The sequence below is a fragment of the Achroia grisella genome, unplaced genomic scaffold (assembly GCF_030625045.1).
Source record: "Achroia grisella isolate CSIRO2021 unplaced genomic scaffold, CSIRO_AGI_Agris_v1 utg903, whole genome shotgun sequence".
Lineage (NCBI taxonomy): Eukaryota > Metazoa > Arthropoda > Insecta > Lepidoptera > Pyralidae > Achroia > Achroia grisella.
The window spans coordinates 3,277,700-3,303,214 of record NW_026713061.1 but is presented as its reverse complement, the minus strand read 5'-3'; the positions used below and the strand labels follow the sequence as shown (position 1 = coordinate 3,303,214).

At 33.5% G+C, this 25,515-nt stretch overlaps 6 protein-coding genes across 13 annotated transcripts; 3 read left to right on the top strand and 3 right to left on the bottom strand.

The window, feature by feature from the left end:
• Positions 1 to 1,676: 1,676 nt before the first annotated feature.
• Positions 1,677 to 4,712, bottom strand: LOC131853594 (protein O-glucosyltransferase 2-like). The gene is made up of 6 exons (XM_059204537.1): positions 4,388 to 4,712; positions 4,028 to 4,236; positions 3,494 to 3,950; positions 2,884 to 3,121; positions 2,493 to 2,792; positions 1,677 to 1,877 (listed from the first exon to the last, which is right to left on the bottom strand). The coding sequence occupies exons 1-6, from the start codon at positions 4,540 to 4,542 to the stop codon at positions 1,755 to 1,757; spliced, it is 1,482 nt and encodes a 493-aa protein (XP_059060520.1). The 5' UTR covers positions 4,543 to 4,712; the 3' UTR covers positions 1,677 to 1,754.
• Positions 4,713 to 5,157: 445 nt separating this feature from the next.
• Positions 5,158 to 8,598, top strand: LOC131853569 (large ribosomal subunit protein uL3m). Its single transcript, XM_059204491.1, has 6 exons — positions 5,158 to 5,353; positions 5,920 to 6,007; positions 6,641 to 6,868; positions 7,184 to 7,479; positions 7,627 to 7,791; positions 8,044 to 8,598. Exons 1-6 carry the CDS (start codon positions 5,304 to 5,306, stop codon positions 8,294 to 8,296), a joined length of 1,080 nt encoding a protein of 359 aa, XP_059060474.1. The 5' UTR covers positions 5,158 to 5,303; the 3' UTR covers positions 8,297 to 8,598.
• An 834-nt stretch (positions 8,599 to 9,432) lies between these two features.
• On the bottom strand, positions 9,433 to 12,329 carry LOC131853599 (proline-rich protein 2-like). Its single transcript, XM_059204545.1, has 2 exons — positions 11,777 to 12,329; positions 9,433 to 10,606 (listed from the first exon to the last, which is right to left on the bottom strand). Exons 1-2 carry the CDS (start codon positions 11,996 to 11,998, stop codon positions 9,488 to 9,490), a joined length of 1,341 nt encoding a protein of 446 aa, XP_059060528.1. The 5' UTR covers positions 11,999 to 12,329; the 3' UTR covers positions 9,433 to 9,487.
• A 238-nt stretch (positions 12,330 to 12,567) lies between these two features.
• Positions 12,568 to 16,326, top strand: LOC131853619 (alpha-methylacyl-CoA racemase). 8 transcript variants are annotated; one of them, XM_059204578.1, is made up of 3 exons: positions 12,568 to 12,594; positions 14,096 to 14,212; positions 15,298 to 16,326. In XM_059204578.1, the coding sequence occupies exons 2-3, from the start codon at positions 14,105 to 14,107 to the stop codon at positions 16,324 to 16,326; spliced, it is 1,137 nt and encodes a 378-aa protein (XP_059060561.1). In that variant the 5' UTR covers positions 12,568 to 12,594; positions 14,096 to 14,104. The 8 variants fall into 8 exon arrangements, with proteins under 8 accessions (XP_059060561.1, XP_059060558.1, XP_059060559.1 ...); XM_059204575.1 differs by having other exon boundaries at positions 12,578 to 12,661; XM_059204576.1 differs by lacking the exon at positions 12,568 to 12,594 and adding an exon at positions 12,629 to 12,653.
• A 56-nt stretch (positions 16,327 to 16,382) lies between these two features.
• On the bottom strand, positions 16,383 to 18,574 carry LOC131853618 (2-oxoglutarate and iron-dependent oxygenase JMJD4). Its single transcript, XM_059204570.1, has 2 exons — positions 17,825 to 18,574; positions 16,383 to 17,055 (listed from the first exon to the last, which is right to left on the bottom strand). The coding sequence occupies exons 1-2, from the start codon at positions 18,325 to 18,327 to the stop codon at positions 16,383 to 16,385; spliced, it is 1,176 nt and encodes a 391-aa protein (XP_059060553.1). The 5' UTR covers positions 18,328 to 18,574.
• A 646-nt stretch (positions 18,575 to 19,220) lies between these two features.
• On the top strand, positions 19,221 to 25,169 carry LOC131853540 (mRNA (2'-O-methyladenosine-N(6)-)-methyltransferase). Its single transcript, XM_059204459.1, has 7 exons — positions 19,221 to 20,511; positions 20,956 to 21,096; positions 21,496 to 21,672; positions 21,880 to 22,148; positions 22,420 to 22,630; positions 22,902 to 22,960; positions 23,219 to 25,169. Exons 1-7 carry the CDS (start codon positions 19,582 to 19,584, stop codon positions 23,466 to 23,468), a joined length of 2,037 nt encoding a protein of 678 aa, XP_059060442.1. The 5' UTR covers positions 19,221 to 19,581; the 3' UTR covers positions 23,469 to 25,169.
• Positions 25,170 to 25,515: the final 346 nt, after the last annotated feature.

The window sequence follows — 25,515 nt, the reverse complement described above, 5'->3', positions numbered from 1 at the left end:
TAGGTTTGGGCGATAATTTAAAAATCAAATTAAATATAATTAGTATGAATACTTATAAAATAACTCGTTAAGTAATAATAAAAATATTTTTGAATAATTAATACAACATTATTCAAAAGAATTTGTATTATTTGATATTGTTAATTATTATAACCTATTGCGACTATTCAATTATTAATATTTGTTTACCATACAGAGATTCCATGCAGACCATACAGTTTTCTATAATTTTGTTTATACATTTTGCTTACAACTTTCGCTTAATATTTATTAGATAAAATTGAGAAAGGGAATACAAATAAATATATACAAATGTTTGTACCGTGCGAAGATGGAACCTGCGCACTATCGGATTTAAAACGGTGTCCTAAACCGTTAGACCACCAAGGCCATCAATGTATAGAAAATTTATGACGATTTATTTAAAAAATATTAGCTATTTTACTATTATGAGAATATAGCTCAGATTGGGTAAAAAGATTAAAAACTTGTCAAATAAATAAAATATTATATAGTTAAATATTTTATATATTATCTAATTTATTTCTATGTCTATTTATATGTACAATAAAGATCATAATTTTGTTGAAAAATAAACATTTAAATTGTTAATGTATTTTCTTCAGTATTTATTGTTTATAATACATATTTTTTTCACACAAGTACTTTTTATTTAAAAGTATTCGTGTTCTTAAACTTTAATAGTAATAACTAATTTTATTTCGGAAACAAACATTTAGCACATATTTAAATAAATTTAGTTCATAAGCGGGCGCGCAACCGCAAATGCTCTCATTCGTTCTTACCCCCCGGTCCCACTGGAAGGGATACCTAAGGTTGGGGAGGGCTCAAATGCAGTATCTGATCGACAGATACCTTGATCTTTTTTATCTTTATCAAGATTATCTTGATATACCAATTACAGATGCTTATCAGTGGACTGCCTTCACCACCAAGCAAGTCTTCATTTACGGCGCGGGATGTGGCTGCACTTACATTGTGGATTTTGACTTTAGCTTCTCCTAGACATGTTGCAGACCAGTGCTAACGACGCGGATCCCACTGATTATTGGTAATAAATAGTTTGATTATGGGTATTACAATAGCGTCTCTCATGTGGTACTATGAGGTGAGACCATAATTGTGAATTGAATTGTTACGTCGACAGTACGAGGTGTCCTTTAGACCCAACACTACCTATATTGCATAGTAAATTAAGGTACGACATAAGCAATTACTCAGACGCGTTATACAAAATTATAATTTTAGCTAACAATGAAACAGACAAAACCAATGATATAGCATGTGAGTTGGAGGTAGTAAACTGTTTCAATGTGGAAAATATAAGTACTAAAAATAAAATTAAAAATATCCAATTCCTTGTCTAGCTCTCTCCATCCGTTACTTGCCCTAGCATCCAAATTATTTTCGTCACTGTACTTTTGATCAGTGACAAAAACTAATCTCCCTAAAAATGTACACCACTCGCTTTATAATCACTCTACATGGTACCTCCATAAAATACGTGTCTTCAATAACTGCACTGGTATTGTTATATGCTCCATTTAAAGTGGAGTTTCTTGTCAATTCTTCTTAACTCAAAAGCACTTCGAACTAACTATGGATTTAACATGTCATAATATAGGTAGATTTTTTCCTTCAAAAACCTTTAAGTTTATTTATTCCAAAGACTAACTCACTAGGTATTATTTGCCTTCCTAGAAATATGAATATGGCATTAATAATAATTAGGATCATAATTCTTTATGGTCTTCATGAAGTTCAGTTGCTTTACAGTCGCAGGCAAACTGTGTTTGAGGTACATGAGTCATTCCATCTTCTACCGTAACTTTACTTTCTAATCTTTTACTCCACTCCTGTAAAAATGTAAATGATTACTTAGCCATACATAAAATTGCTAGTGGCTTCCAAGTCCTTAATGATATAACTGTTATTAACAATTTACAATTGTAACAGAATAAATCTACAATTTTGCACTTATGTACGAACATTAGCTCTCTCTCACTCTCATATAGCGTAAACAGCAAACCCTTCAATTTTGACTTAAGGCCCAGATGAGATTGTTAGTCTCCTTAATTTTAATAGTGGTTGGTGGTACTCATTTTTATTTAACACTAGCTACTCGCCCCGGCTTCGCACGGGTGTACATGTATTATTATATATATAAACCTTTCTCTAGAACCACTCTATCTATTAGAAAAGGCCCCTTCAAAATCCGTTGCATAGTTTTAAAGATTTAAGCATACATAGGGACGGACAGACAGTGACTTTATTTTATAATATGTAATGATTTGAACACATTAAATTGCCAAGTTCCCTATTCACTAATTCTTTTCATTGCTAAGGTTTCCTATTTAATTTTTACTTTTTGCAAACAATTGTGTATGTAAACATTTGAAATTATTATAGGTATAGCACAGAAACCTGATGCTATTCCAAAAGTATAAACACATTAAAAGATATATGCTAACCGAAAACAGAACTGCATGATAACATATGATATGTTGAGGCAATAAGTTATTATTGGCAAAAATCCTCGCATTTTCGGCAATTTTGCGTGCTTCATTGTCATTTGCTAATGCCCACTTTAGCCGCTTTGTCAAATCAGACAAATCTCTTGCAACTGGAACATAGTGCTTCCAAGGCTGGAGGAGTTCATAAAAATGCTCAAAATAAGGTGAATTCTGTTTTAATACCATTCCTCCACCAGCCAGTAAATAAGGCAACCGATATGCTGCCACAGTGCCATCTACATTCACTTGGTATTTGTACTGTAATTTAAATGATTTTTACAATTAATAAGATTATTCCTAATCATGCTTGATTAACATATTGTATAACACTAAATAAAACTAAACTCACATCAAAAAACTTGAAGAATGAAATATGAGGTTGTTTAGGACCATATTTTTGCTCTTGGTCACGAAAAAAAAAGAAATTTGTTAGAGATACATTGAAGAGATCAGGATTGGCACGAGATATATCAACAAGTTTAAGACGTTCAATTCGCGAATCTCTTCCGCGCCAAACAGCTTTGGGTTCACGTTCGGACCAATCCCTTTCAATGTTACCTTGAACTGACAATGTATCCAAAGTGACTCTGAAAAAAATTTCTGTTACAAAACCTTACATGCCAAAAAAAAGTCCTTTAAATGGGGAATTTTGTCAGAACACTAAAAAGAATATAGGTAAGAATAATACTATAATTCACAGAGTAATAGAGCTGATGTAAAATATGTGGACTATTTATAAAAATAGTCCACATATTTTATTTAAACTATAAAGTTTACAAAATGATAAGGCATTTTGTAAACAATACAATCATGATGAATATGTACATAAATGGTAATAATAGAGTGGAGATCATAATAATTGGTGTCATTAAACTCTCTAGTTATGAAATGTTGTTACACCTTCAAAACATTGTTTACATTATATAAAATATAATTTGATAATAACCCCTAAAACTTACCGCCCCATATTTTCAACAGTAGACTCAGTTATATCATATGTAGGCATTATAATATCCACAGTATCATCTGCTCCACACCATGAAAATATTGGCAGTGGTTCTGTGTCCTTGCGAACTAAAGGCCAGTCACCCAAATTAATTACAAGTTCCATATCTGGCAAAATAACTTTTCTAGCCAAAAATAAAAGAATGTTGTCAGAAAACATATTAAAACCAACATGCTTTCCATAGCAGTTTCTGTACACTTCATTATCTTTTACTACATAATGACAAAAACTTACACTCTCAGGTTTATGAAATCTATCAATTATTTTTCGTAATTTAGTTTTCATGTTAACTTGATTATGCAATTTAAGGCTGTGTGTAACTTTGTCATATGTTTTGGGGCAACCATACTGTTTTAACCATGTATCAAAATTCTGCTCTGGACAATGACATGGATCTGGTTGAATTGGACCTGAAAAATGACAATAATTGAATCAGCACATCAGCGATTAATTCTGCAAACTTATTTGTCCACTATATAGCACTTACCCATAATTGTGAATGGAGAGCCACTAATGTGCTTACTTTTATAATATAGACTGATAGATAAATCATTACAAGTATCATAAACTTTATATCTGACAATAAAAGTACCATCTCTTCTATTTAATTTGTTCACCCAAATGCGACAGTAACTCTGTTTAGCTGAAGTACCTTCTATTTCTACCGCAAATTCGTTATACAAATCTGGACTGTACCTGTAATCCAAACAATATTAGGGTGTAAGGTAATATATTAATATTACCTTACACCCTAAATATTGTTTTATTATTTAAAGGTGTAGAGTATTTAAAGGTGACTTATTTATTAAAATAAGTCACCTTTAAATACTCTTTATCTAATAGTTACTTTCGTCCGACGATTGAAGTAATATTGACAAAAAAGTATCTAGCCGGCATAACAATTTCCTTAGGTTTTAATCCAGGTCCGTAGATATGATCCGGAATGGTTTTATGAACCATCACTATTAATATCATTAATATAATATTCGAAATAGACAACATATTAAGAAAGCAATGAAGAGTAAATAGATTTTTATTATTCTTAATTCGGTATAGTTTTCTTAATAATTGAGATAAAATTAACTAAATCACTACTTTTGACTTGAAACTTTGTTCACCAAAATTAAAATTTAAAAGTAAATACAGAAAGATTATTGTTGTTGTTATTTGTTTTAAAATCCGTCCTATTCGGAGAGGCAAAGAACATGTCCATACTGCTCAGTTTTATATCAATCTTGAGTACCTGTATATAAAAAGATTGGTTATTCATATCGCCCAGACAGATTCTATTCTTCACAGTTGAGAAAGTAGTTTCAGACTACAACAAAAAAAAAAATTTAAAAGTTGTCTGTGAGATGGAAATGGCTTAGTATTTTTAATGTTATCACCATTAGGCCTAGTATAAAATCGGTGCTTTTTTAAAAACTTGACATAAACGTTTGCTTTTCGTTTAATTTACGTTTCAAAAACACCACTATTCGTCTATCTAATAGATCGATGTCGATAACACATCTATTTTTTTTAATCTATAACAAAGAATTTTTATACTATAATATTTACTTAATGGCAATACAAATCCCGGCGATTTGTATTGCCATTACGTAAATAAGAAGCCAAAAGAAGAGAAAATAATTCAGATTTCTTGTCACAAGAGTATGTTGTGGTTCTGTTATTTTGTTACAAAATTTGTTTTGTAAAACGATTATCTTTATGACCTGATATTATAAAGTTAGAATTTGGTTATAATTATCACATAACAAGCGATGGCTACCAATAACCTAAATTTGTTATGCACTAACTTTTGTAAACTAAGGTAATGATAATTCCACAATTTATATATATATATATATATATATATATATATTAATAAACCTAATTTGGTTTTAGTTAAAATTGTAATAATCCAATACGATATCCTTAAATTATATAGTTACTATGACATAACTTACTGAAGACAATTGTTCTCTCTGGAAGGTTCATCTGCTTAGTAAAAGAGTATATTGCGATTTAGCATTGATATTAGGGATTTTTAGGTTGTTGATTATCAAATATTCATCCTGTCTGTGTTAATAATGAGGTAGCGATGAAGAATGAATATGAAATGAAGTAATTTGGTCTTAGGGTTTCTTGACCAGGAATTTACCGTCATGTTTCCCAATTGGTCCACATCTCCATGTGTTTGATTAACTACACCACAGGAATAATTCTTTTGGGTTATTATCCAAGATAATTTTTCCTGTGTGACATGCTTTGTTCCATTAGATGGCTCTTCCAACACCTGAGAATTGAAATAGTGGTGACATATGTATTGTTCTCACCAGACCACAAATTATATGAATATGTTACTATAATTACATCATACAAATTATCATTTTACAGAATAGGTAATATGGTAATAAGATCTACTTCATACTACCAGCCACCTCGATATCGACCCCCACATTGGTTTATGCCAAAGACACGAGTGGTATGTATAATTTTTTATAATGGTATTTTTGAGCCTATATGACATGTTTTTGATAAAATCTGGTGTACTCTGATTAAATGTAGATTCATTCATGAAAGAATATTCAATCAGAATTTATTAATTGTATTCAGAGATTATTTTAGAATTGGTTTATTATATCCAGAGGTTTAAAAATTTTCTACCTTGTACAAAAAATTATACCTATAATTAGTATTTTTATGCTACAATTGACATGTTTATCTTTTTATGAAAACATAATATGAGCAATATGGGTCAATTGACCAATGTTGCTCCTTCATAGAGTGCTGGCAATGCCGCAACAGTCAGAATGTATAGATTATTGCAACTATTTTTAAGTTTTCAATATTATGCATCAAAATACTAACATTTTTGCTTGTATGTTCTAAGGAAGTTAGAGATAGTTAGAATGTTGCATCCTACTAATCCATTAGTAAAGGCCTTTCCTAATTTTGACATTCTTTATCTATAAATTGTCTACTACTATCATAGGGATCACAGATAACCATTTTAAAAATTGTTATTTATAAAATAGTTATCTGTATCTTAAATGGTGTTTGTTATTTTTTAATAGACCAAATGTGTAATGTTTCATACATTTTTTGTATCAAACAGAGGAATGATGATATGGTAACACAGGAGAATAAGCAATTTATTGAAGAGGTAATGAAAGACAAGCTTAAAATACAGACAGAACTGAAGTCGCCATTAGTAAAAGGTGATGTGGAACAAACTGCTTTATGGACACCATTCACCAAACGATCAGGTCTAATAGCCCGTAAAATTGGAAACTACCCTGTATGGGACAAAAATGGAAAGAAATTACAAACAACATTATTGCAGGTATTTTTAGATAAAATATAAAATTATAATAATATATATTTATGCCAGGTTTTCACATCAGCTGTCTTGCTGAACATAGTACTTAACATGCTCATGTTCAAGTGGATATAAGAAATGAATGGGCTTTACTTGTCTGATTAATTTTGGTTTGTTGTAACTGTTTGCCTTTATGTTTTAGCTGTTGGCATGGATGTTGTCGGTCAGCAATATAATTTGATACAATAAATTTTTTGCTGTCTGCCACTTACATAGTCACCATAGACACCATCTAATTGTAAAGATTATATTAACATAAAAATAATACTAATGTTTCAGGTAGTTGACAATCATGTTATAAAGTACATACCACCTGAAGAATTTAAACCAATGAGAAATACTAGAAAAAATAAAACAGACATACAGAGACATGGGTGTTTATTAATTGGCTCGCAAACCATAGACCCAAGTACTGTAACCAAAGATTATTGCGGCATGTTCGACAGTGTGGGAATGCTACCGAAACAGCATTTGTGCAGATTTATTATATCGCCAGAAGCTGCTATGCCTACAGGAACTCCATTATTTGCAACACACTTTAGAGTTGGAGACTATATAGATGTACGAGCAAAAACGTCAGTTACAGTATAAATCTTTTTATTATTACATGTAGCAGTATAAGTAACAGTCTCCATTCCTTTCTTTTCTATTATCTCATATATGTACATAAGTTAGATGTCTATGAAAATTATCCTGCAAAATAATTTATAATGTATTTTCAGAATTGATAGAGGTTTTCAAGGTGTTATGAAACGATGGGGATTTAAAGGTATGCCTGCTTCACACGGTGTTACTAAGACCCATAGGAGACCAGGAAATATTGGTGGAGGTGGAGAAAAGGGTCGTGTCTGGCCTGGTACAAAAATGCCTGGGCACATGGGTAACAGGTCAGTTAATATATATAAAAACAATATAAGTATATCAAGCAAAACTTTGTTCGAAACATTTCTTACGATGATTATATGTGGAGAGGGAGGAGTATGAAATTCGGATCAGTTAAAGTTTATGAAAACTATAGAAGGAATGCAGAAAACATTATTTTTTTCATAACAATGTTTATTTAAATTAAATGTATCCTTAATAATAACACTGTGGGCATGAAAAAAATGTATCTTTTAAAAAAACTTGTATATTTTCAGTTGGAGGATTTTACGTGGTGTAAAAATTCTTCGAATTAACACAAAATATAATGTTATATGGACACTCGGAGTCGCAATACCGGGTGAAACGGGTGCTATGTGCTACTTGTATGATACTATATTACCACTGAGGAAATTACAAACAGCTCCACCCTTTCCAACTCATCCTCCCACGTCTGATCTACCTATAGAATATTACGATGAATCAATACATCCCTTCGATAGTTCTACTATATCTTTGGATGATGCTTAGTGTAATTTGTGCTGTTATCATAGATGTATTTAAAATTATTAAAATATAAAAGTGAAAATAGTAGTTTATTTTATTCCTTTAGATGCCAAAAATCATAATCAAGATCATATCCTGTTTTACATATTAATGTGGATGGTGATAAGGGTAGAGTAAGACCGAAAAAGAGATGGATGGACTGTGTGAAAGATGATATGGTGAGAAATGGAGTAAATAACGGGATGACTGCAAACAGAGATGATTGGAAGAGAAAAATATATTACGCCGTCCCCAAATAAATGGGATAACGAAGAAGCAGATGAGATGCCAAAAATAAAAAGGATGCCAAACAATACTACGCATATCTCTTAGGTCTCGGTGGGCTAGCAGTTTATTACACCGCTTTACTTTCGACGGTCGCAGGTTCAATTCCTCGCACGGTGCTAATATTTGTATTCATGAGTATGATTGTTTGTTTCAGTTTGGGTGTTTTCTATGTATTTACAAAAAAAATATATATCAGTACCCATACCAAGCTTGGTTTACTGTGCGGCTTTACAAAGTAGAATCCAGACTACCTGTATTGTGATTTTGACGGTAAGTGGCATAAGTCGCCTTTATACATGAACAGCATTACAGACATCGTATCCCATGTCTTCCCATTCCGGAGGATTAAAATGTTATGCCTCTGTACCTTATAATTTTATACTATGAGTTTACATTGCGGTTGCAAGGTCGACAGTCTCTTTCAGTAGCCAATTGTAATGATATTTACGTCCTCTATATATAACTATTACGATAGAAGAAATTTTGATGCCATTGATATTGACATTTCAACCTGTAAGTGTAGTGCCCACACTAGTGTTTGTTTCTAGTCTGTTCCTATTTTCTAATAGCTAGTAAAAATCCATCGCTGGCGGAAACAAAATTATGTTTTGTCTCGAACGCCTCTCGAATTTACATTTCGCATATATAAGGTTACTACTCGGTTTAGTTCATCAATGGCTTCTCGCAGGTTTCGGTAAATATCTACAGGGTTGGAGATGCTTATTTATATTAAAATTATTCACAATATTACTTTATGCTTTATTGATTATTTATGTAAAATATTAATTTATTGATTTTAAACTAATAAAATTAATATACACCATGTCAGGTGTAACTTTGTTTAATATCTGAGAATAATTAACGTCTAAAATTATTACATTTCTACTGTTACTGCTGATTCGGTGGTTGAAAACCATATACAGGGTAAGGTTGAGGCCCACCTGGTGGCGGAGCTCCTGGTGCAGGAGCTCTCGTGTAAGGATAAGGTGAAGGAGGATATTGGGCAGGCGGATAACCCTGCTGATAAGCATGTGGTGGGTATGCTCCACCAGTTGGGGGATAATTTTGCGGAGTTTGAGGATAAGACGTCTGAGGAGGTGGTGCAGTAGACACAGACGGTGCTGGGCTACCAGGCTGTGATGAAGGATTGGAATAAGGGGGTTGTGACGCTGGTGGATATGGGGAAGGCTGGCCAGGAGGAGGGTACTGTTGTCCAGTGGGTCCTGCTGGAGTCGAGGTACCTGATGCTACTGTAGATGGTGGGGCATTATTGCCATGTGGACTGGAATTGTATGTTGGCGATTGTGCTGAAGGGGAACCATAACCTGAACTCGTGGGATTTTGGGCTGTATATCCACTAGGTGGAGGTTGAGGTGATCGATTTGGTTGAGAGGTTGGAGTCGAACTATATGCAGACGTAGGTGTAGTATTCGGAAATGGTTGAGACTGATATGGTTGCGGTTGTGACACTGTTGAATTGTATGTACTTACTCCTACATTAGGATAATTGGAACCAGATTGTGGAGGGGGATAAGCAGAATTGCCAGTATATCCTGGTTGAGTAGCAACACGAACAGGATAAGGTGAACCAGCGGCTACAGGACTACCAGGTGGTGGGGCATATGGCTGTTGCACTGTAGAAGGTGGATATCCTGACCCTGGATGAGTTGAAGGAGGATAATTACTAGGTGCAGTAGTGATTGGAGGGCCATAAGTAGAGTTTGGGGGATAACCTTGAGGTTGTTGAGGTGGATTGGGAGGACCATACCCTTGTGCCGGTGGACCATAACCACCTTGTGGAGGATAAACACCAGGTGCACCCTGATATTGACCTTGGTATTGATTTTGAGGGTAAGGTCTTTGGCCATATGATTGTGTTGGTCGTGTTGGCGTGGTAGAAACTCCGCTAGGTGGACGATAAGGCTGCTGACTGGATCCATCTGCTCCACTTGCTGGAGGGTTCAGCGTTCCTTGTGGTGGATTACCACTAGCAAGTTGATGAGGTGGCTACAACAAAAATCAGTCATATATTAACGAAGAGCATCAGTGAATGAAGAGTATCAGCCTGATTCCTCATATTAAATGAACATGACTATGATTGTTTGTATTGGTATGGAAGTTTTCTATGTATATTATGTATGTACTTAAAAAAATATATTGTTTGGTATTCATAACACATTGCATTGGACTAGATGGTTCTGTGCAATTATCCAATTGTCCAAGATTATTATTATTATAGAAGCTAGCCTAATTTATTTTATTTCCCAATAATTGTTGAATTACTAAAAAATACTCATTGTATTTTGTTTTTATAAATCCTAACAAAGAATATAAGTGGTAAAGCTACAAGTACTTGTTATAAAGTATTAATTATTTCATAATTGTTACAACCAGTTAATCATTATTATAGCTGAATAGAATTAAAAAGAAACTTAACTAGGCCTATGTTTTAACCAAAGTGTCAACTACTTCCTGTGTAATATACATAAGATGCAATTAAAAATATTTTCTTGCTTTAGATCACATACCTCTTTTTTATATATCTCAAGATCTATTTAATGTTTTTTAACCATAAACATAAAATGGAACTTTATTTATTATAACAATATTTTTGTGTAAGTTAGGACAATAGAATAGATAATGATAATGATGAATTTATTCATTAGTAACTGTGTTTTAATTGGGGGCTCATTGCGGTCTCACAATCTTTGAGTATTGTGTAAAAATATTGCATACTTCAGTAACTTCGGAAATAAGAGGTTATTTACAACAATATTGAAAAAAAAATTGGATTAAGATTTAGTATTTTAACATATTTCATTAAAGCCTTTTACCAAAGGCTTAAATGAAGGTAACAGCAAATATTCTACCTACTCATCTTTTGATAAATTATAACAAGGTCAACAAGTAAACACAGGTGGTTAAATCTTATAACACTATTCAGCTACAAAATATAACCAAGGAAATCCTTATTACAATATTGCATTTCTAATAGGAATAACAGATTTTAGTAAGCCATTATTAGCAAAGTTTTCTTACGCTTATGTAAGTTATAGGAATAAAAACCTGAATACGTTATTTGTTTAATACACTCTGCGCCTCATACATGACCGGTTTTTATGTATCATTATTTTATTCCACAAAATAAAACTACATTATTAATATGCAAGTACTTACCGGCAATACATTTTGCATATTTTGATTGGGATCTGCAATTGAAGCCAGGTAAACTAAATTACGGTGCAAAACTTGCTGGTACTGATGGCACTCCATAACTTGACCCTTCGCTTGATACTCTTGAATTGTTTGTATGAGGTGTGCATTTTCATCCAACATCTTTTGTACTTGAGCAGGACTCAAAGGAGGTCGACTGCCTCGTGGAGCAAAAGCAACAGACATTGCGAAATATTCTAACTTTTAGTTATCTTGATAAAAATATTCTGTTTTAATTCGAATAACACAATTTTTAAATGAATAAAATATTAAACAACAAAGAATGTTGTCAAATCCGCGTCAGGTTTTCGGGCTACATTAAGTCCAACAAATACTAAAATGAGCTAATTAAAAAAATATACATTTTATATGAACTTTACTTAAATTTAATTAAGTAGATATTTTTCTAATATTAGTAGAGGTACACCACATAATAAGAAATGATAATTTTATTTCAATATAAAAGCACTTCCATTGAGCAATAATTGGCCTCTGTTACAGTCCACTAAAATATGGCTGGAATAAGAGATGGGACATTCTACATAAAAACAGATTATTAGAGAATACATTATTATTGTTAGTATAATTATCGATAAAATAATAATTAACAATTTCAATGAAAAAAATTGTCTGTGAAGAAAAAACTTTGTATAATTCCTTTTTAGATATGTTCTAGGTAAATTTTAGTCGATACTTCGATATTATCGAATAATCGATGTTTACCTATACCGACTTTGTCGATGTGATCGGTGACTAAACATTGATGTTCATCGTCATCCCTAGTAATTAGTTATTTATTTGCTCTATATTATGTAAATAGTTTGTCAGTTTGTGTTGTAAGGTATTTTTGTGAGTCCATCATAACCTATTTTATTTGTGGATACAGTCTTATATTAACTAAATAGTGCTCAATTACCCAAACCTGTTCCAACTTCAGCTGACCGCTAACTGACCATACTTTTTATAACTGGCTGCTGTGTATTTTCTTTATACCAGTATCTTATATTATATTTTTGTCTACAAACTTAATTATCAATTATAGGTATACATAATTATATTTATGTTTAAGCTGTCCAAAGTACGGGTCAATTAGGACTTGTAGTAAATAGGTACACTCGCGTCTCGCAGAATATTATTAACTACCGCAAACGCAAAACATTCTTTTATAAAATTAATATTTTTATATGACCCCTGTATAAATTAATTAAATATTAGTTCTTATCACATGCAACACTTAAGCGTAAACATATATAAATAATAGGACAACTTACAGCCGTTTGGATTACATTGCTACTATTTCGAATACATTACTATTATTACGTTATTTTTTTTAAGGGATGATTTTAGAATGGTGCTCTCGTCTGTGCTAACGGTATACGCTGGTGGGGCACCAGTGGAGCATGATAAGATGATGATGTATGAAGTCAGCTCCGTTAGCCCATCGTGGCAAATTCCAGGAGTAACCGCGGTGATGTCAATCTGACATGGTACATTGTTAGCAATGGGATTATTAATCCCCTCCCTCCCACAATGTTGTATTAGTACTTGTTATTGTGTATACTATTATTGTGTATACTGTTTTCAATAACTACAACGTTGTAAAAGTACCATTTTCTAGGTCATGGTACGTCATACGTAAATGCTACTAATATATTTAGGGGTGTTAATGTAGATTCACAAATAAGCTTACTGATATCTGTTGTTCACGTATAATGATGTGGGTGTAGTAACTAAACAAATGGTTCTTCGAGACGGATAATTTCTTTAGTTCTCACGAATTCTTCAATAGGATATTGCATTTCAAGTAGAAGCTTTTTTATACTACGTTGTTGGCAAACAAGCATACAGCCTAAACAGTTACCGTAACCTATGGATTACAAATACAAAGAAGTCTTAAAATTTTTGGACGGCGTGCATTCTTAAACCCGCCTGTATAAGTAAATAGTGGTTTGTTAATTATTTAGCACTGCACCTCATGCAACATGGACACACTCATATTTATTTCCAGGTCTAAGAAATATCGTTGATTGTTTTTAGCACCTTGATTAATAATTATGAAAAACCTATGCAGATACCCGTAATTACGAATATTATGCGTTTGTAAACCCTCAATATTTGTGTGCTTGAATGAATAATTATAATAATCTTTATTAATATGTTTATATTAATAAAGATTATTATAATTATTCATAATAATATACAAAAACAAAGAAAAATATACTTTAATCTGTATGTTTATACAGATTAAAGTATATTTTTCTAAAAACTCGTTTTTATTTTTAGGTTATCGCAATGGCTCTGAAAGGTATCAAAGTTGTAGAAATGATGGGTTTGGCTCCAGGCCCTTTTTGTGGATCAATTTTAGTTGACTTCGGAGCCAGCGTTACCGTCGTTGACAAGGTACACTAAATCTACATTGGATATTGACACTTGAGTCTTGCATTAAAGCATTCTATCAAGATTACTAATTTCATAATGAAATACTGAAACAATAGCACTTATAAAACATTGGATAGGTTTAGATAACAATTGATACTTACTCGTCGCCATAAAAGATAATAACATACATATTTAGTCGTGCCTTTAAACAATATATAGTCTTCGGTCCCGAGGCTTTTTTTTGTTAATTATATTCGAAACTGAAGATGGTTAAGAAAGTAGTGTTATGAATTTTAGTGAGTCAGATGCGGTTTCGAGAATGGGTTGATGAGTAGTACTTTCGCAAACAAAAGCCATACATATGGAATCAAATATTGAACTCATATTTTTGGGTCGCTTCGATGTCGGTGAGAAATATTAATGAAATAAAAACTAAAGGATAAAATAAGTAAAAAAATGTTAAAGATTTTATTCATTAAAAATATAATAATGATGTAAATGAAAATGTACTAATAGTTAATAACATCATATCATCACACCATTCTCCTCGTCAGTATAGGTAAGTAGTACATTCGATTAGAGTAATAAATAAAAAATACTTTTTTTTTACTTATTTTATTTTAAAGGTTTAGACATATCTTGTCTTTATAGAATGGAAACTGTTGTTTTAGAATTTACACTTGAAATATGAATTGTTACGTATTTAATTATTTGAATAATCCTATTACTACTTACACTAGATAAAATAGAATATTCTAGTGACAAGTGAATAAAAAAAATTGTATTATATACTGATTTAACATGTAATGAACAAAGTGCAAAAGAAAGACATCCCATAAATAAAATCGAATATCAAACCTGAGCATACAGAGTAATTTCACTTTGCCCAATATCTTATTGTAGTCGAAACAGTATACTCATATGCAATTTAGTTGCTGCAAATATGGCAAGCATCGAACATAAGGAGAAGGAGGGGATAGTTAGTAATGGGTACTTATCAATTCAATGCTTATAACCGCCATGAGGGTGGCTTGATGATTCTATATCCTAGATTGCGTTTTTAATTATTGTGTACATGTTATTATATTAATCTAATTATTTTTCAGATACAACCTTCGCCCTTTGATGTTATGTCCAATGGAAAAAAAATGATATCTGTAGATTTAAAGAGCAAAGAAGGTGTAAGTGTAATAAAGAAATTATGTGCATCCTCTGATGTATTTCTAGATACATTTAGACCAGGTGTATTAGAAAAACTCGGGCTAGGACCTACTTCACTTTTAGAGGAAAATTCTAGATTAATCTATGCTAGATTAACTGGTTTTGGTCAAAATGGAAACTTTAAGTATAAAGGTGGTCATGATATAAATTATGTAGCCATGTCCGGTGTACTATCGCTATTGAGAACCAAAGCAGAGCCTCCAAGACCACCAATTAATTTATTAGCCGACTTTGCAGGCGGCAGTGTTTTGTGTGCATTTGGAATTGTTTTAGCTTTATTAGAACGCACAAAATCTGGAAAAGGTCAAATAGTAGATGCCAATATGACTGAAGGTCTAGCTTATATTGCCTCTTGGTTGTTTAGATCGAGAAATTTGCCTGTATGGTCAGGAGATCCTGGGACAAATGTTTTAGATGGTGGTGCCCCATTTTACAGGGCCTATAAAACTAAGGATAATAAATATATGGCTGTGGGAGCCTTGGAACCAAAATTTTATACTAATTTTTTAATAGGATTAGGTCTTCATGAAGATCAATATAATCAAGTTGGTGATGTTGAAGAAAATACTAAAAAATTTGAAGAAGTCTTTCTTCAAAAAACTCAAGATGAATGGTGCCAAATATTCGATAATCTAGATGCATGTGTGACTCCAGTATTGGATTTTGATACCATCGACAATGAAAAATATTACATGTCTAATGATTCATTCAAGAGGAATGCAAATAATACCATAGTACCTAAACCAGCTCCTGGACTATCAAATACACCTGGAATACCAGCTGGGTTGAAGCCCTTATCACAACCAGGACAACATACAATTCAAGTCTTAAAAGAATTGGGGTATGATGAAACAAAAATAAATGAATTAATTAAACAAGGCTGTGTTTATGCTAAACAGACATCTAATTTATAAGCGTGCTTTGTCATTGTTGATTTCTTTATTATTATCATTGAATGACTCTGTTATTATTAAGACATATTAATGTCTGGGTGTTGTACAATTAATTTTTTTATATAAAGTAAGTCTTTAATATTATTTGGTGATAAATAATTATTTAAAAATGTGGGTTTACTATATATTATGTTTATAACATTTAATATACTATTTAGATCAAGTTTGATAAGTTTCTTTCCCAGTTTATATTTTCCAAAGCTTATATTATTTTCACTTTTAATTTGACCAAGCCTTTTGTTACCAATGTAACATAAAAAATTCATAAAAGATGTAACATCCATTCCAAAGAGTGATTTCAATATTAGTTGACATTGTGAATAAAATTCAGGAGTATCTTTAAATTCTTGGATTTCATTTTCTATAGAAGATAAACTATTTTGTAGTGCTTTAAATACAAGTTCTAAATTACATGCATTTATCCAATTATGATTAATAGATATTGTGTCTAGTAAATTGACTACTTGATGGTGCCAACCAGAAGGCACAAATATTGCATCACCTTGTTCTTGTATTATCTCAAAATATTTTATACCTTCAGACATTTCATACTCAAAAAGTAATGGCAAGTTTCCTAATGAATCTTTTAATTTTTCTTCTTCAAGTGGTGGAAATAATATCCATCTTTTTTTACCCACTATATTTACAGACCAGCTGTATGAATTGTAGACATCTGCATGTAATGGTGTCCTGGAATATACATTAAAACTTATTAATTCTTTACATAGAAAATAATTGTCTAATTCTATTTAGTCTACAGTTCTCATATATAAACTATTGGTTTGCTAATTAGAATGTATATTGACATGGTTAGAAGGAATGTGGTATGAATTTAGTATGGCGCTATAGGATTTTTGCATCTTTTTATTTAACTCTTTTGTTATAAATCTTGCTCTTTCCAATAAGTAGCTGTGTGGTATCAGCACAAGGTATTTTTTGTCTTCATGTTAAATATCTTAATGACAAAGAAATTTCTATATGTCTATTACTCACTGAGATGGTGACATACTCTATAATTATATCTTAGTCTTCAAACAAGACTATGATATGCAAAGCCAGGTATTTTACAGTAGAAATAAGTGAGAATAACAGGAAATAAGTATAGTCATCTTCTGACAAATAGTTATTATTAATATTCTTAATAATTAAGGTAATAATAAAATGTTGAATTGACAAAGTTTCATATAAACTTTCAACCCCTATTTTATCTCTTTGGGGGTAGAATTAATCAAAATCCTTTCTTAGCGGATGCCTACATCATAACATCTACCTGCATGCCAAATTTCAGCCCGATCTGTCCAATTGTTTGGGCTGTGTGTTGAGAGATCACTATGTCAGGCACCTTTGAGTTATATATATTCAGATTAGCTTTAAATTTGGTGATGAAAGACTAAGTAAACAACTGCATTACATAAAATGTAAAGTCAGTACATAACAATAGGTAGGAAAATTAACATACCATGACTTTTCAGGGCCAATATAAACAAACATAAAATCATCTTCTTTATGATCTAGAGCATACTCATTGAGCCAATCAGAAGCAAAGATAAAGGGAACTTCATAGAACTCATCATTAGGTCTTATTTTTCTTAAATGCCAATCTTTAAGATAGAGTAGTTTTTCTCTTTCACTCTTTCTTAAGTAGCCCACATAATCATCAACACTCATATTACTCTTACAATGTGCATTGTATGTTACTGTATTACAGTCTGCAACAGGTGCTTCTAAATCACCATAATTATCAGTAAAGTGATCATAGTTTATCAGATCACTATCTATCCATTTTCTTGTGCATTCCCAAGTTGAACTGACATTTTTAATAATGCAGGGCATATTTTTATACATGCAACTATGAAAAAAATCATCGTATTTTAGTTTATTAAAATCTAATTCCATAAAAACACAGTCATCGTAGTTGAATTCGAAAACGTAATCATCACGTTCTATTTCGATTTCCTTCATATCGTTATTTTCACAAAAAGCCACTTCACAAAAATGTTGTTTCTTTCTGTTCCTCTGTTATGGATTTACCACAATAAAACAGTTGTACCATTTATCTGTGAATACCACATCTTTGATATTGTAATTTAAACAATCAAATTATTTAGTTATTATCTGAACCACTTATTATACAATTAAATTTTATATATATATCTAATATAATATTACTTTCTATTGTAATACTATTTATTTCAAATATTCAAATACTCAGAGAACTTGAAGTCCTACATTGGACAACATTGACGTTAGCATTTTTACAAACACAGAGCAATTCGGTGTAATTCAAACTACGTTTAGGGGTGATCGATATTCATCGATTGTAAATAAACGTCGATATTTATTATAAGAACATTAATGTTAAATCTTTGAGAATCTTTTCTGTTTAAAAAGAGAAGTAAATAAAGAAAAAAAGAATTGTATATATTTCATGTTTAATATTTAAAATCGATTCTCATAGATTCATGGATGATGGTCATTAGGTTTTCCTAATGACCATCATCCCTGAATTTAATTTTAATCAATTTTATAGCAGCTGATACCACCCTTACAATAACAATAGAATCAAGATTTTAAAAACAGTTCAACAGTAAAGTTATTTTAAAACAATTGAGAGTGGCATGTATATAAGGACAAAGCTTCCGAAGTCATTTGATGTGAAGACCTACATTTAAGATTTATACATTTTCAATAGAATTCGTACTGGCAGCGCCTCGGAATACTGAAAATTTAATAACCCAGTAGATCGTCAGCATTTTTCAGATAAATTCAACAAATTGTAGCTGTTTTCTCCGAGGATAGAGAACATTAGGAATATAACAAATTTTAATCTGGTAACACTAACAGTTTGTCAATTCTGTCTGTTATGGCGGTGCTTGGAAACACTTATTTTATTCACAAATCTTAGTTTATCGTAATTTTGAATTATTTTGACTGCACCAATGATGCTTAATTTATAATTTTTAACTTTAATGTAACAATTTACATATTTTAAAATGATTTTCTTTTATGTTAGTGAATTTTCTTTGATATGATTTTATTGGCGCTAACATTGCTTACTGTTGTCTGTAGTGTAAATAATGTGTTTATTAGAAACCTATAAGTGTAGTGAGTGATCTAAAAACTTTTTGACATTAGTACGTTTATTACTATATAAATATATTGTCAAGAATTACTTGAGATTATTTTTATAAACTTTGCTACAAGTACTGTGTCAACATGAATGATGTTCGTGATAAAGTTGTTGCCAGCTCTTCATCTTGGGAAAATGCAGCAACCCACAGTGATTCATCACCCGAAATACAATCCTCACCTAGTGGCAGCGGGGAGACACCTCAGACTCCTGGAGCGCCTGCTCCGCTCGCTCCACATCTTGCCGCCGATTTGCATCCAGATCTCTTACAACAAGGGTGGCGAAAGTATTGGTCGAAGAGAGAAAATAGACCCTACTTTTGGAATAAACTTTCAGGTGAATCATTATGGGAATTACCAGCTGTGAAAAGAGATTTTGATCCCATAACAGATCCTCTTGGTATATGTCACACAGGTCCCCCAAATGCGGGTAACATGACCCCTTGTGCAACTAAACGGCGTCCATCTGAGGACAATGGTCCTCCCCCAAAGAAATTTGTTTTAGCTGGTCCATGGGATATAGAAGTTCCCACAAATGTTGTTATATATGAGCGCCCTCCTACCATTTGCCCACACCCACATCCTGAAATTGAAGGTTTCAGATTCACTTTAGCAAATAAATTGAGACAATGTTATCAAGAGTTATGTCATACAAGAGAAAGTATTGATGCACCCAAAGACTCATTTAATCGCTGGTTGATGGAGCGAAAAGTCAATGATCAGGGTGGTTCCGATCCTTTATTGCCAAGTCATTGTTTCCCAGAGATATCACGTTCAATGTATGAAGAAATTATGAATGACATACCAATTAAATTGACACATCCGAAGTTTACGGGAGATGCTAGAAAACAGTTGTCAAGATATGCTGAAGCAGCAAAGAAGATGATAGAGTCAAGAAATGCTTCCCCAGAGAGTCGTAAAGTGGTGAAGTGGAATGCTGAGGATACATTCCAGTGGTTAAGACGAACAGTTGGTGCCACATATGATGACTTTCAAGATAGACTGGCACACTTGCGAGTAAGTGCTGTTTCTGCAAGAGGTTGCTATTTCATGCTTAGTGCATGATTTCTATTTTAAAATGACATGCAGGGGTAATGTATAGGTAATATTTAGGATACAGGTATTGTCTACATTTTACAATAATAATAATATTATATTTAATTATAATGATACTTTACCCTTGTCCTAAATATGATCTGGAAATGGAACGCTAGGTATTGATATAATGGAATTACTTAGGAAGGGAAATTAAACCACCTGTACTAGAAGAGAAGTATGCTAGCTATTGGATAACATTATAGGATAAGAGGGGGCATCTCTGTTCCTTGCCAAGTCTATACATGAGTATACAAGTATAATTGTTCATGTATATAGGTTACTGCTTACACTATTTGTATGGGTCACAACCTATTTTGCCATCTCAGTTATGTTAAAAAACAATTTAATTCATGTTTGTTACAGCGACAATGTCAACCCCATTTAGCAGAGACTGTAAAAGCTTCAGTGGAAGGAATATGTTTGAAGATATATCACTTATCGGCGGAATATGCTAGGAAAATAAGAGAAAAACACAGTACACTTCTTAAAGAAAATGGAATTCAGGTATAATTTTTACATCTCCAACTTAATGTATGGCCTTTGTTTTACTACATATATCTAAAACACACCTACTTGTTGATATTATATTGATAACTAGCTACTGGACCCCGGCTTTGCATGGGTCTACATGTATTATATATAAACCTTCCTCTAGAGTCGTTCTATTAAAAATCTTCCTCTAAAAAAATGCTTCAAAATCCATTACGTACTTTTAAACATTTATGCATATATAGGGAAAGACAGCGACTTTATTTTGTACTAGGTAAGGTTATGGTCAAACTGGTGAGACCATAAAAATCATTTAGCACAGAAATCTGCTTAAATATTCTTTATAGAAATAAAGAACAGACAGAAAGACTTGACAGTAATTTATTAGTTCTCAATGTGAAAATTAATATTCAGGAGATGCCAGCTCCGCTGCAGCAGGCAGCACTACGAAAAGTATGGTGTTACCCGGTACAATTTGCTGTGCCAGCGCCACGACCACCACTTGTTGAACATTTTCTGGACCGCGATCAAGCGCTAATACGGTATCTCGGCGAGCCACAAGTTCTTAATGCAACATACCTACAAAAACTGGTAGGTGGTATGAAATGCATTTCCAAAAAAGAGCTTCTAAGTAAAAAACTATAATTTATTGAAGACATCTGCAGATTGTCTGTTATTGATAGTGAAAAGTAGCAAACACATGTCCCATAGACACAGAGAATAGACAGCAATAAAAACAAAAATATATGTATGGAGATATCAGTGTATAATGTGTATACATTGTTGGTGCCTTTGCAGGAGTGTCTTTATAGGCACAGCTGTTTCGACGACAAGAAGTTCGAACAATTCTTGTCACGCGTGTGGTGTCTGCTGCGGCGGTATGCGGCGTGGGTAGGTGCGAGCGGTGAGGCGCAGCTCGCACAGATGGCGCTTCCAGTGCCCGTACTCGAGTGCTTACAGCGTAGCTTCGGCGTTACCTTCGAGTGCTTCGCGAGCCCTCTCGATTGCTACTTCCGCCAGTATTGTTCAGCGTTCGCCGACACTGACTCTTACTTCGGGTCCCGGGGGTAAGTCATATTTCTGAGAATTATAAGGGGACGTTAGTTCGCAGATATGGCAATGCAGGAGTTCTACTATGAACAATTTGTTGTAATTATCATTTATTTAATAATTAAAAATTCTATCAATCAATTAAACTAATGAAATTAATGGCCATGCAACATTTTAGTCTTGTGGGTTTCAGGGGATTTGTATAGTGCATGTATATAGGCGACAGTTATCACATACCGGTGAATGACTTGATTGATATTCCGATTACATAAAAAATATATATTGCAGTCCGTTCCTGGAGTTGCGTCCGGTGTCGGGGTCGATGGTGGCGCACCCGCCGTACTGCGAGGAGCTGCTGGAGGCGGCGCTGCGGCACATGGAGCGGCTGCTGCAGGAGTCGGCCGAGCCGCTCAGCTTCGTTGTCGTGCTGCCCGAGTGGCCCGACCGACAGACGCACGCCCTGCACAAGCTGCAGGCCAGCCATTTCAAGAGGAAACAGGTATGTCTACATCATATTCAATACTTAGAAATAATGCGATCGAAAACTGACTTATATTCAATTATGTGGATATTCATTATTACCTTATCCTATTCATTTGGGGTTGGCGTTTCATTTTGTTATATTCCATTTATCTGTAATTGCGGCCATCTCGTCTCTCATCACTTGCCGAGCAGGAGGTGCGCCCTTTATTCCTTAGCATAGCAAATAGACTTTCATGTGTGTACATAACATATGTGAAGGCAGCTAATACATAACGTCCTTTTTCCAGGTTGTGATACCAGCTTTCGAACACGAATATCGTCATGGATTCCAGCATGTACTTCCAAAGTAAGTTAAAATTTATATAATTATGCTATAAAGCACTACAGTTTTTTACAAATTACATGAAACTACACTGCATTAAGTACTAGAGGCTCTGCTGGTAAATAAAATAGAAATAGAGTACATGATTTAATCTCTTTAAAATGTTACACAAATACAAGTTTCGATAAGCGGACTTACATAGTTTCGCTTACAATACATATTCAGTACAATACAATATAATCTGCGAGATCTGGATGATCTCAGATGTGTGTCCGTGCGCAGGAATGAGGTGTACTTCCGGTGGGGCGGCGGCACGGTGGTGGTGTGGCTGCAGAACGCGGCCGGGTTCTCACGCTGGGGGCCCACCGAGGAGCGCGTGGAAGCGCTGCTGGACGCGTGGAGGCCTCGAGCCAAACTGCGCTCGCCCGCGCCGCCCGACGACGCCGCCGCCGCCGCGCCCCCCACCCCCGCGCACCCCGCGCACTCGCCACACCCCGCGCTGCCCCCTCACCCGCCGCCCGACAAGCGTTAGTCTCTCTACTTCCATCACTACTAGTCCGCTCTGTTTAGTTCGCGAACTGGATCGCTCGTGCCCGACTCGAGAATGCCAGTAGACCGATCGACTTGCATCCCTAGAAATATTTTGTACTATACGAGCGAAAGATCGACGAACTAGATCGGACATCTTTGGGAACGCTCCTCCGAATTAGTTCGTGAGATACAAGTTAATAAGTAAACGCTACTGGTGTCCGCAGCGCTCACCCGGCGACTCAACTCAACGCTGCCTAGCTTTTGTCGCCGTTACGATTGTAAATATTAAATATAAAAAAGCTGTGACTAGTATGAAGTAATGAATAGTTTATCGATTTTAAACAACTTTTTTACAGACAACAATATGATTTATTAGTTTACGTATATCATGCAGTCGTTATGACGCTGGCGGTGCATTGTGGACACCCTCACGCCCCTACTACAGCGTTCTCCACGGGCCAAGTTAATCGCTAGTTCGGTGTGGCGGGATTTCTACATTCCTCGGTGCAATTTTTTCAATCAAGCGGTTATTGAAAATTACCGCTCGTTCTCACTTACCCGGCACGACTTGTTCTCGAGTAGTCAATACTACAGCTTAAAACGCTAAAGAATATCCACAGATGTTAAAATTTTATATATATAGATATAATTCGAGTAATGATTATTCCATCTTTTTAATTCAAAGATGACGTTTAAAAAGTAAGCATGGTTTGTTGCGTCGTATGGTGAATGTAAGCTCTATTACGGTACTATTCACTATTTAGAAAGGCAATGTTTTTTACCGATAAGTGATATAATGAATAAATTGTTAGAATAACAAGATTTTCATGACAATTGGTTGTATTTTTCTTATTATATTAATATTTTTATATGTTTTAAAATCTATAAATAATGAATATCGACAAAAAGATGTATTGGACACTGTGTCGATCTCCACGTGATCCGACCTAAGCAATTCCTGGTGAATTCACAGCTAAGGGATATCGGGTTGATGAAGGTCTTCATTCTTTCAACGACTAGATAGTGGTGTTCCGTCAGCGTGTACCACATTGTTGCGACAATGGTATACGCTGGATCGACACCAAACTATTACATCGTTGTCCATAAAAATCTACTGGACTATCTCGTTCTCTGGATCTCTTGTTCTAGATTTTCCTTGAATAACGTTTTTGGCTATATAGACGTGCCCGCTAAGTGAAAACGAAGCTAATATTCTTCGGTTAGAGGTTTACATGATTGCGATTTACATAAAAAGAGTAAATGACACTGACGTGTGACAGACGGTAAATGTAATTAACGGTGTACAATAATTTAAATCGAGGGAACTATTAAGATTAAATAATAACTATACATGGACTGTGGAATTTTGTGTGGTTATTTTAAGACGTAGCTTGCGTATAATGTATAGATATTTGGATTTTACAATTTAGGAAACCTATCAATGTATAAATGTTACACTATCTTCCATACATTATGTAATCTGTGTAGTTTAAAAATAAAAATATAATGAGCAATGACGTAGCTGCGTCTTAATGTAATGTAACGAGATGTATTTAGAGTGAAGTGGCTAATGGGTTAATCTTGTATATATATATATGTATATATATATATATATTGTGGAAAGTGAATCTATGTATATAGATTTTCAGAATTCTTTTAGTTGCCTACTTATTTTTTATAAGTTCTTTTATGAGTATTTTTAATCTGTTGTATAGTTGGATAAAGATTTATTTGATTGTTTATATATATGTCTATCATTATATTTTCTAAAAAAAATATTTACACCTAAATTTGAAGATTTTAAATAAACCCTTCTTAGAATTTCCAAATGAATGAAAGACATCGGATACATTTATTTGTCAAATTGTATGAGATATTTATTAATATTTTTATTTTTTTAATATCTCATTGTATGTAAAATTGTAATCAATCCTGAAGAAAGTTAGTAATCATGTATCCTTTGTCTGAAATGAAAACCTACTTTATTTCACATGATGATGAAAAAAAAGGCTGTCGCGGACTTTTATTACAACTATTTAAAAGAAACC